The sequence below is a fragment of the Sinocyclocheilus rhinocerous genome, unplaced genomic scaffold (genome assembly GCF_001515625.1).
Source record: "Sinocyclocheilus rhinocerous isolate Xijiao unplaced genomic scaffold, SAMN03320098_v1.1 scaffold480, whole genome shotgun sequence".
Lineage (NCBI taxonomy): Eukaryota > Metazoa > Chordata > Actinopteri > Cypriniformes > Cyprinidae > Sinocyclocheilus > Sinocyclocheilus rhinocerous.
The window spans coordinates 2,336,529-2,348,739 of record NW_015655401.1 but is presented as its reverse complement, the minus strand read 5'-3'; the positions used below and the strand labels follow the sequence as shown (position 1 = coordinate 2,348,739).

At 38.0% G+C, this 12,211-nt stretch overlaps 1 protein-coding gene across 1 annotated transcript in view; it reads right to left on the bottom strand.

Moving 5' to 3' along the window:
* Nucleotides 1-12,211, bottom strand: part of LOC107718148 (dihydropyrimidine dehydrogenase [NADP(+)]) — a 160,745-nt gene that overhangs the window by 57,829 nt on the left and 90,705 nt on the right. The window contains exons 14-15 of the mRNA XM_016525131.1: nucleotides 3,701-3,865; nucleotides 55-123 (exon numbers count right to left, since the gene is read on the bottom strand). Of these exons, the coding sequence (XP_016380617.1) occupies nucleotides 55-123; nucleotides 3,701-3,865 (234 nt within the window). The remainder of the gene's footprint in view (nucleotides 1-54; nucleotides 124-3,700; nucleotides 3,866-12,211) is intronic.

Genomic DNA, 12,211 nt, shown 5'->3' with positions numbered 1-12,211 from the left:
CACACACACACACACACACACACACACACACACACACACAGAATGGCAGCTTACCTCAGCCATATTTGCCAGCTCAGTCCAGTCAGCTTGGTTGTAACCACACATAATACTGGCAATGATAATCTAGACAAAGAAGAAAAGAGTGTGAGGAAAAGAAAAAAAAACTTTAGGGGGAATGAAAATGACTGATGAAGTGCGATTTCACCTGATGCGCTTGCACTAAATCCACCACTTTTTCTAATCCGCATTTATTTATTTCATTTTTTAACAGCCCGGCTCCCAGCAAAAGCTATTACCCCGCCTTAAACTCTGCTGCTTTATAATTCAGTGCATTTGTAGACACCCAGTGGCACGCACGTATTATTAAAACAATAAAAACATCACGCTGACGGCATTATTCAGCTCCTCTGTGGCAAGGCAGGATTTAGCTGTATTACTCTCACTGTATGCGGAGACACTGTAATCGCACCATAAAGCTGAGAGATATACGCCACGTGTCTCCTCCTCGCCGGGCGCTTTTAAGGGAAACAAATCGGCGTATAGGACACTGGGAGGAATGCTTGGCGGCCAAAGCATGTGTTGAAGTTTATGAGTCCATCCATCCTGGATCTCGCCGGGACCTGTAGCGCCTCTAACCCCACCTCCTCTCATCCGCTCACCCCTGGGAGCTCCGCTCAACCACACATGCTGACCGGCTGAAGCATGGCAAGGAAAGCGATTTCGATGTTTTAGTGGTGTCAGGAGAATAACTAACGACCGGGTCTCTGTATATACATGTATATCTGTAATATAAGATGAAGTCAGTTCTTTTTGCTATCTTGCATTTAGCAGAAATTCAAGCTTGAGATGAAATAAGTCCAAACCTGAGTGACCAAACTTGAAGCATGAATGGATTTTTTTCCCTTTGAAACCTTTACAAACACAGCCGTACTGTCTTTATCATAACGTCAGAATTCACAAATGCTCACTATATTGTCATAATATCAGAAGCAATCACATTTTGGCTGAGGCATGTCTAGAAAAGCAGTGTCGATGTTTATTGGCATCAGGAGGATAACTGAGGGCCGGGTCTCTGTCTATACATGCCTATCTGTAATATATTGTAACACAAAGTCGGTTATTTTTCGCTATCCTGCATTTAGAAACTCAAGTTTGAGGTGAAATAACTCTGTGAATGTAGGGAATGGCTCTTCCCTTTTCTAATCAGACAGAGAAAAGGGAGTGATCGAGACAGGCTGCATCTCTAAGAAGCAGGAATCACCCTGTTATCGCTTTAATAACACTGTGCTGAGGTAACCGAGCCCGTCCGCCAGCACTGGCAACACTGGCCCTCTAGGGACCCCCATCACTGTGGAAACTGTCAATCATGCGGTGATATGAGGAAATTAAAAAAGAGAAGGGGGCGGGGTTGCATCTTCTTCTACATGCCACGTTTATTCTTCAGTCGCAGATGTGTTCCTAACCTCTCGTGAGCCTCGCAGGCTAACAGAGAGTGTGTTTGTGGGGCTGAAATGTGTAAGCCGGTATAATTTGACATTATTGCGGTGGTTTTGTTATTCATTACGCTTCTCTGAGTATTTATTTCATCCAGCGGCGTGCGCCCATCACCCCTGACCACGAACCAGTCACACGCTGTGATGAGCTCCGCCAAACACACACTTCAGTGTTCCCTAAAGTGTGGCCCGCGCGGGTCACGACATGCTGATGAGGAGCGTTGGGGGGAAATGGAAATTGTAAATAGTAAATGTAGATAATGGGTGTGTTGAATAGCTGAAACCTGCACAAAATCGATGAGCATTATCAATGAGAGTCTTACAGTGTGTATATTATGTTTATCTCACTGATATGTGACAGATGCTCTGATCCAAAACTGAATGTGCTGCCTACAGAGGAAACACTTTAAAGGAGCATAGCTAAATGTAGTCATTTCAATTATGATTCCTCCTGAGAGGCCTTTTTTGGCCAAATTCTAATATATCCTTTGTGGAGAAGGCAATCATGGGATGCACTGCGGCGAGAATTGAAAACACAAATCCAAGATGATGGACGAGGTGAAGTGAGAGAAGTGTTAACCATAAATAAATTTATTTCATTCACAAAGTAGTTCAGTGTATATAAAAACTGATCAACTTACCCACACAGTAAAAAGAATGCTTCATGCGGCAATTTCTAAATTAACTGGTTTGACAAAAGTCACAAATATTATTTAATATGACTGAATCAACTTCACTGGCTTACACCAACAAAAATCATTTTTAGGGTTAGATGAAGAAGAATTAACTTCAGATATGCAGTGCAATATTTGTGAGTGCTATGTATTGTAATGTTTACCAGAATAAACATGTTGTTAGCTTAGCAACATGCTAACGTCAAATAGTGTGTCCATGCCTTATTATAATTCCCAGATGACAACAGGGACATTCTATTCAAAGCTGTTTGCGTCTTTGGTCTTAGAATTATGCGTTATGTAATTGCCTTATTTATAAACATTTAAAGCTATTTAAAGGGACATTAGACGTTAGTTATACCACTCTGTGTTAGCACTACAAACTGTAGTGTATGTCTTTCATTTATTTTCAGATTAATCTTGCATTGACATTGACAAAAGTCAACTATAGAAAACATTAAACAGAAATATTATGCAATAACTACTTAAATACATTTTACTGCTGAAGCTGTCACCCAGGGGTGTAGTTTGCGATAACCAAAACTAGCAAGTACTACCTATTGAATTCTACTGAAATAAGTCAGTCACATAGGTTACTTTGGATATTTCATTCAGTACTGGAAAGCATGTAATTAAAATGACTTATTTTACCAAAAATATTCGTGCTATGTATTTTTTTCACTATACTTCACTCTAATGTTAACAACAACAATAAGTGCATTGTACCAAATGGTTAATTTAAATGTAAGTACATAGTAGTTAAGGCCACTTAATATAAAGTGGGACCCAACACGCTAATTTCAAACTCTAAAAAAAAAAAGTGCCAATTTGTGTGGCATGCAGAGTTGCTACCTAAACAGGGCATTATGACATTCAATTTAGGTTTGGATGTTGCCTAAGAATACAGCTGCCTATGTAGACATTAAGGTAAATGCCAGTCTGAAAAAAATAAACCCACATCTGTGTGAAGGAGGGGCTCAAGGAGTTATTGTGAAAAGTGACGTTGTGCTTCATAATTGCACCATGTAATTCAAAATTAATCTCACCCTTGAGTGCAGCAGACAGACAACAAAAGTTGAGGAAGTTATTTTGTGCTCAAACGGACTGTTTCATTGCAAATGATTAGAGAGAAAAGAGATGGCTGATTGCGATGAAAAGAACACTACAAAAAGCTATTGTCATCTGCCTGCAGAGCAACTGAGAGGAGGGAGGAGAAGAGAATGAAGGCCTTGGAAAATCTTCTATTAGTGAGATTCTATTACACAATTACTCGTGAAGCAGTTAACATGCACAGAGCAAAAGCGACTCAAATTACTGAGGGACAGAAAATGAGGGAAAAAGATGGCACCTCTATTATGGAGAATTATGGCTGTTGATAAAACACTGACAGGCACCCCAGCCACAAAAAGTGAGAAACAAAGTAATGAATCATATTATGAGAAAACTTCTGTAGGAATAAGAGTAAAAGAGAAGGAGAGATAGATATGAGATAAAGACAAGAGAAGTCACACGCTGAGCTGAAAGTGAACTCACATTTTTGGGGAAGTCGGCTTTGAGTTCGGCCACGCTCTTGCACCAGTAGGCGGCTGTTTTTTCACTAATGAGCTCGATGTTGAGGAACGAGCCCTGGCCAGGACCAAAAATGTGACCTGAGGTAGTCCCACGCACGATTCGCGGTGACACATTGGTCACCAAATCCTGCAAGAGAGAGAAACCTTGTCACTGTTCACTAAACTGCAATTAGCACACAAGCCGCATTCGCTAGGCTGAAAGTGATCAAACTTGGAGCCTGAATGCATTTTTCCTTTGAAACCTCTGTACACATCTTGTACGTTCTTTATCAAAATGTCTAATTCCACAAATGCTTGCTATACTGTATATTCATGATAATGAATGAAGAGAGTGGCTAACCGCACACTGATCCACTCAAGACTGGAAAAGTCTACAAAAACATATTTTTTATTTTATAAATTGCATCATTGCATGTGAGTTAAAAACAGATAGACACGAGCAAGCAGCACACTGTTTCAGCACATTGCTATCTTCAGTGCTCAGTGCTGTATATTCATGATATAAACATCAATCAAGCACATTTCAGGCTTTTTTTTTCACAATTAAGAAAAAAACTATGATAAATGAATTAATAAGAGCATGGTCCATTAGTAAGAGCAATTAGGATTCATTTGCATGTGTTAATTAGGAGCCACGCAATTTTAAACAATTAAGATAACCAGGGCTGTCACGTGCAACTTTTTTTATTTTTATGGGGGCACCAGAGGCAAGATAACACATGACGAAAGAAAGCTTATTTTTTCTTTACATAAGGGTCAGATGGGATAGACAAGTACAGGAGTTTTCAAACATTTCAATGCCTGGGACTCTCAAATATGATTATAATAATAACAGTACTAAACTTATTTTTATGTACTGTAGCATCTTTAAAGGTTGCTTTTCAAGGCACTTTACAAAAAAATAAAACTATAAAAGCAGCTACTCTCGTGTATAAAGGATCCACTGTATTAGAAATATTAAACATGATATTATAAAGATTTTTTTTTAAACTTTTTTTATGAATGTTAATAACTAAAGATGTCAATACAATAAAATAACCATTAGTAACTTCCATGTTTTCTAAAAGCAGAATGAAATAGTATTAATATCAAATTTGTTAAATGTGTTAAAAAATGATTCTGTTACACATTTAATTAATATCTTAAGTTAACTTTGACAGCCCTAGAAAATACATTATGTAAAATATATATTCTTTTCTATATCTGTAAATTTTCTGTGGACTCCAATGATTGATTGGTTGTAAATTGATTTCTGTCACAGCACTTTATTCAAGCATCTTTTTCTACCTCCAAAATAGAAACTTAATTAAAAAAATAAAAATAAAATAAACATTTTTTGTGGCTGCATGTGAGCTTCTGAAAATAACTACAGCATAATCTGTTACCATACCTACTGTATGTTTTCCTTTTGAAACATAGGAAGAGAAAACATCTTTATTACAATGAAACACATGTGATTTGTACTGAAACTGGAGCATCTTCTGATCACAAACGCCTACATAAAACGCCTCCAAATGTGAGAGCGTTAAACCTACCAGTGATTGTGTTGCCTGTGTTTCCGTTTCAACACAACATCTGCCTTCAAAGCTAATACCCGGAGTGTCTCCACAGGAATGATAAACATTGCTTAAGTTAGAAACTCAGCGTAGTCATCATTGCTGATAAAGGAGACGTGTGGACAAATTGTCTGGAGGTGTGTTGGTAAACGCTGCGATTACCAAGTACATATACTCACATTACCCACATCTCCACCTACATGTACACTTTCAGCGTGAGTACCCTCTTTAAGGTAATGCATGTGAAGGATATCCAGTGGTAAGTAAATCATGTCTGGTTCTCTGAGCCCATTAGCATGTGTTAACCTGTCAAACATTAGCTTGGGTTGAATTCAGACACTCCTTTAGTCAGAGAAGAGGTCAGTGGTTATGTGTGTGGCGTTCGACAAACCGAGGGGGTTATCAGACCGGCACAGCCCAGTAATCCCCCCTTTTAAGCCAGCACCTCTCCCAAAAGGAAAACACATGATAAGAGAGTGATCAAATGTCATGCCATGCGCCACACTCGAGCATCCGAGGAAGCCCTCTGATAGGCCGGCCTGGAGGCATATTCAGGGTAATTACAGGCGCCACGGTTACGCCATCCCGAAGAACTGCCAACCCCCACTTTCCTTTCGCACTTTCCTCAGAGAAAATCGCTGGTTAAATATTAGTTTGCCTGCTATTTAAACAGTCCAGCTATTTTTTTAAGCTGACACAGGAAAGCATTCGGCCACAATTATCTCTATGGCTATAGACGTCATTATGTTGACACTCCTGTGAGGGAGGAAACATAATACGTTCCCGCTGCTATTATTTTTGCTATGTCCTTGTGTTTTGAGCTCAGGTCTGCTGCAGATCAAGGGATGAGTGACCGTGACTGGAGATTGCAAAACAATTACACCTTACACAACCACTGGCTGCAGGTTTATGTAAGCAAATTCTTGGAAGTACAAGTTGGAGACCGCAGTTGTTGACTGCAGATTAGGTGTATAGCTAAAGCAGTACCTCAGGATGTGACATGGTAAACAGCTAAATGGCCTTGATGGTAATGATGTGTGTAACTACGTTTCCATCTGCTATTACAGCTTATGTTTTCAGACCTTAATGCCAATGAATGGAGCAAAATAAAGCTTTAAATTTAATGTTTGTCTATGTTATTTACTTTTTGTGGTTATTCGGAGCAGGCTTTTATAAATCGATCCATTCATGTGGCATGGATGTTCCAGAAAGTCTAAAAAATAACCTTTACATTCAAGTCTACTCCTTTTTTTTATTATTGAAAAAGTCTATACGTATAGTATATTGGCTGTGGCCTTAAATCACCATCTTTCACAACTTTCAGCAGTCATAGCCACTTTACTAATTGATATATTCACATTTTACAGAGCGGTTCCTCCCTGCTTTTCACTGAGTTCAGCAGTCTGGGCTTTCGGTTCTGTAAAGTGAAGGGAATTTGAGTTTGTTTGGTGAGGATAAATGTCCCTGAGTAACTTAACATCAACAAATACTGTATATATCAATCTTTCTGAGGAGCTTTTTCAACAGCTGAAAAACATACATGGCCACACTCATATTGATATTTGCTGACTATATAATCAGACATTCATCTTAGGTGCAATCATATGTTATATTGTGCATATGGGTTTCTTACAACAACTATTACATTGTTTTTGATTCATATAATACCAGAAAATCCCACACACAAATGAATTGCTTTGTGGAAGTAGTACAGTAGGTATCTGAACATCACAGATGGTGTGTCACAAATAGCTAAAGAAAAGATATGCACTCAATACACGTTTCAGAGCAGATTTCAATGGTATAACTGAGTGTCATTAATGCAGGAAGTCACTGAACAGCACTAAGGACACAATGATGAGAACGTACAACAACAAGGAAAGATCTTTGTCATTAAAAGCCTCTAAGAAAAAAGATGAATGCTGCTTGTATGAGATATTTTCCAAGGCCTGTATAAAACCAACATTTAGCAGAGAAAAACTGTGCAAAGACGTTTTGTATACTCTTATTAAAGTAGCTCTTGACTTCATTAAGGACATCTAAATATTTGAGCTATTACCCATACCAGAGGAATACCTCACCCAGAAATTAAAATTCTTATTTTACTCACCCTCTGTCAGACTCTGTTCCATGTTTCGTGTGTGTCCTGCTCCCCATGTGCCTTCCCATGCCCTTATTTGGTTTGTTTCCTGTTCCTCCCCTGATTAAGTTGATTTCTTCCCAGGTGTTTCCCTTGATGTGTCATGGCTCCCAGGTGTGTCTCGTCATCCCCTCCTCCTGTGTGTGTGTATATAAAGTGTTCCCAGTCCCTAGTTCTCTGTCCGATGTTAAAGGTCTTCGTGTGAACGTCTTCCTGAGTTCGTCTCCCTTGGTCCGTGCAAATAAAGTCCTGTTAAGTATTCTCCAGCGTCTCCTCGTTCCTCGTGTGTGTGCACCCCGTGACACCCTCACTGTCTTTGGAAACCCATACATGTTTATTTCTTCCAGGAAAAACACATTTGGAGATATTTAGCTGAATGTCCATGCTGCTTTGTTCCATACAACAACAGTAAGGAATTTTTCTAATTGCCCTACCATTGTTTTCATTGGCCCCGATTTTTAAAATAATATTTAATTTATTATTTTATGTTTATGAGTATGATTTTGAATTTGAATTTTGAACAAAGACCGCTTCTCAATACCAAATAATATTATTAAATATACTACAATTATTTAAAATATTATTAATTGAATACTAATATTCAATAAACAACAACAGCCATCATGAAAGTTGCTAAGCAACTGAGTTAAACATACAAAGGCAGCGCTCTGATATAGCATTAAAGTTATATAAAAATATAAAATTTGACACGAGCAGCTGATACTGAGCATGCTTATATACTACCGATGGTACTGCTACAGCGGTTCTCGAGTCAACAGTTCTTGAATCACCAGTACACTGAACCAAGAACTGTTAACACGTTCGACATACTGAGAACCGTTTCTTTCGGACACATTTGACATACAGAGAACCGATGAGCTGGAGATACTAAGCATGCGTTTAGCTAGCACTGTCTAGCTGTTTATTTCGGAAAACTGATGCTGTGCTGATATTAATATACTGTGAGCGTGAGTGAACTGAGGACTTGAATGAGGGAGCGAATTTGATGAAATTACGTTTATTTAATAACAGATAAAACTTACTGGACAATGCAAATGCAGTTATATTAAACAACGTTTTAACATGATAAACATGCTACTGTTCAGTCAAAACATGTAAATTAATTTTACTATTTACTATTGTGTATGCACATTATATTTTAAGCTTTATGAGACGGATTTCTGTACGGTTACGGTTCTGTTACAGTTTCTGTAAAAAGCTGATGAAGACTTCACTTTCTTCACTTTCTTTATTTTCATATCTTTAAGCATTCGCGTTTGCACATCAGTGCCAGTATTGGCTGCTTTAGCAAAATGTAAATGTAAGAAACTTATCCAGGATGATGATGATGACGATGGTTATTACTATTTATCTTAAGTAATGATTACAAATTACTTTATTTGAATGTGTTTTTAATGTATTTTCATTAGCCGGGATGATAGAATTGATGTCATTATGTAAAAAGAACGTAAAAAAAATGGTGAACCTTTTTTGAACCGGTTCATTGAAACGAACTGTCTGAAAGAACCAGTTCGTGGAAAAGAACCGGAGTTCCCATCAGTAGTGAATATCTGAGAAAGGGTCTGACTGCGTCCCACAATACTACAAACCACGCCCCTCCAAGCTACACCTACTACAAGTTACGCCTCCTGCAGAGAAATGAGCGTGGATGTTATTGACTAAAAGGGGGCAGTTGTGGTCTAATGGTTAGAGAGTCGGACTTAAATAATTTAATGTAATTGATACAGACCTATGGTAATTATAGCAAAAAACCTACCCCCCACCCTTTATATAAAATTAAAATTTACTGTCGAGTTTCATAATTAAAATACTTAAAATAATCTCATGATTTTAAAGACCTCTCAGCCAATCAGATTCGAGGACCAGAAAGAACTGTCGTATAATATTTAATATGTATTTTATTATTAAAAATGTTATGCGTTATAATACTTTTTCATTCAAATACAATTATTGATCATAAAATGTTACGTTTTAAAAGAAAAAAAAACTGGAAATGATACAGGTATTCTAATTATACAGGAAACCCCAAATACAGCAATAAATTCATAATCCCTTTTGTAGGAAATTGGTGGCAAAACTTTACCGATTTGTGTATAATTTTCAACCCATTTTTACTGAAGCGACCAAGACTATAGGAGACATTCTTGCAATTTCATCTATGTTAGCCAATAACTTGACAAGTTGACAAGCTTAATTCAGAGGTCAGCCTCATTGTTAAAGGGATAGTTCACCCAAAAATGAAAATTTGATGAAAATATAGTGAAAACACTATTAATTAGCACAGTAACAAGATCGGCAGTTTAAGACATTAACTTGTAAGCACAAATCACAAGATACTTCTCTTTTCAATATGAATAAGACTTTATTGGATAAATCTAAGACATATAAACTAATCTAACACATAAACACACGCATTCACACAAGTTGCAGAAAGAGAGAAAGTGAGGAAATAATTAGTTTAAGAGAATGAAAATGTGGAATCCCAAGTTTACAGCAATATGTGCAATTGCATAGACCTGAACAACCATCAATCACTTAATTAACCCTCGCACTGAGTTCCTCAATGAGCTTAAAATTTATATTAAATGCACCAGTTCAGCTAGAATCTGGAAATACTTGCGTTGCGTTGCGTTGCCTGTAAGGGGGTTCCCTTTGTTGTCCTCCTTGCAGAACAGGGGGTTTCCCGCGGTCGCTGATTGGCTGGAAGTTCAGTCTTGGGAAGCCAGTGGTTGGGCGTTGGCTGACAACGCGGAGTTGTGGTTTGAAGTTGTTTAGACGGCACTCTTTCGGAGACAAGGCGTTGGGCAAAACTTAACTCGGAATTGAAGTTGAAGTTTTAGACGGCACTCTTTCGGAGACACGGCGTTGGGCAAAACTTAACTCGGAACACACGAAACTCTCAACGGAAAATAAAATAAACTAAAGTAAAGAAATAGAAGTAAAGTTTGACGAGACTAGGTGGCGTTTCTCCTCAAGGTTTTGGAGGAGCTGGCGTGTAAGCCAGAGCACGCTGAAAAAGCTAAAGAAGCATGATTAAAAAGCATAGCTCAAAGCTATGACTAAAAAGAAGAGAAGTGAAACAAAAAGCGAGCAAAGAAGGGGAGATTTGATGGTGTCCTGAGTATTTAAACTGGGCTTTTGGACACCTCCCAAATGGTGTTTTGACCAATTAGACGCTGCCTTTGCTGGGGGTGTTGTATATTTCTCCTCCCAATTCATAAATCAAAATGTTATCTCATCAGGCACATGGTCCGAGTTTTAACACTCTTGCAGAGTATACTTTTGGACATGATTTCTATAACAAGAATATGATACATTTGACAAAGAATTGATTGGAAGAAACGTTTCAAGCAAGAAGATTCAAACACACACATACTAAACATGAATATGAACCCTTAAGCTATTCAATAGTTATTCAAAATACATACACAATAAATGATTAAAACATGATAGTCTGATGTGTGGGTTACATACATGATATGGAGTTATGCATACAAATGATTAGTTGCTCACAAGTCCTATTAGTGTCATTTAGATGCATATTCACATGGAAATGCAGTTTCTGTGGCATTCTGTGGACGTAAGGATGCGTTCTGTGAAGACCAGAGAGGTTAAAATGTCTGTAAGGAATCTCAGTCTGTTCTGTCTATTAGCATGGCTTTAGCAGGCATGTATACATGATACTAAGCGGGGCAGATGGTGCCTGAGCCTTCCCGAGCTCAACAGCGCCCCACAATTTTGCAATGTAAATCTGTGGTGAAAAGGGGAACTGCAGCACGCTCTAATTGAGAGCCGATTTGAGATTGATTTGGTGCAGATTTGAGACTGCCCCACTTATTTTCACGTTACCTTTTTTTCTATGTGTAGTGGATCAAATTAACAAAGTAGGCTATACGTTAAATCCTTTAGTTTAAATGTGCTCACATGAATAGCCTTTTTATGGTTCTGTTGTGTTTGTCCGAGGACTTGAACAAGCCTGATACGTAAAGTTTCTTTATAACAAACAAAACATAGGCTACTGGAGATAAGCTTATGAATCATTTTATTAAAAAGCCCTGGATTTTTATTAAAACATGGAAAAACCTGAATTTTAGCATGGTTTATTTTGCATGCAGATCATATTTTAAGTTGTTTAAGCGAAATCAAGGAGTTTATAAGACAAGTTTATTCTTTCTTTATACTTTAGACATGTTGAACATATCCGCGTTTGTGCATCAGTGTCTGTAATGTGTGCTGTAGGTGCGAAACTTTTAGGAATCTTATCTAAGTTGTAGTTTAGTCGTATCTGACATAAAGGATCCGCGAATGATATTGTGACCACTAACACCATTTAACTTAAGTGAATGAAAGGCAATAATCAGTTATGTGCATTCACACAAATAACTTTTTATTTGAATGTTTCAATATGTGTTGACACAAATTACTTTATTTTAATGTTTCATTGATACAACATGGCACTGAGTTGTTAGAAAAGAAATGCGTAGTGGTGTCATTGCTTGATGACGCCAGGAACTGATGAATCGGCTTTTTGAACCGCTTCAATGAGCCGAACTGTCCGAAAAGAACCGGTTCGGACTTTGCATCACTAATTCTCAGATGCGTCTTCTTCTTCTTGCTTTACAGCGAATCGCTGACTTATAAGTGCATTACTGCCACCTATCTCTCAAATGGACCATTTACACTCTATCTACAATCTCAATTAGGAGTGTCAATGGTCCATTTGAGAGATAGGTGGCGGTAATGCACTTATAAGTCT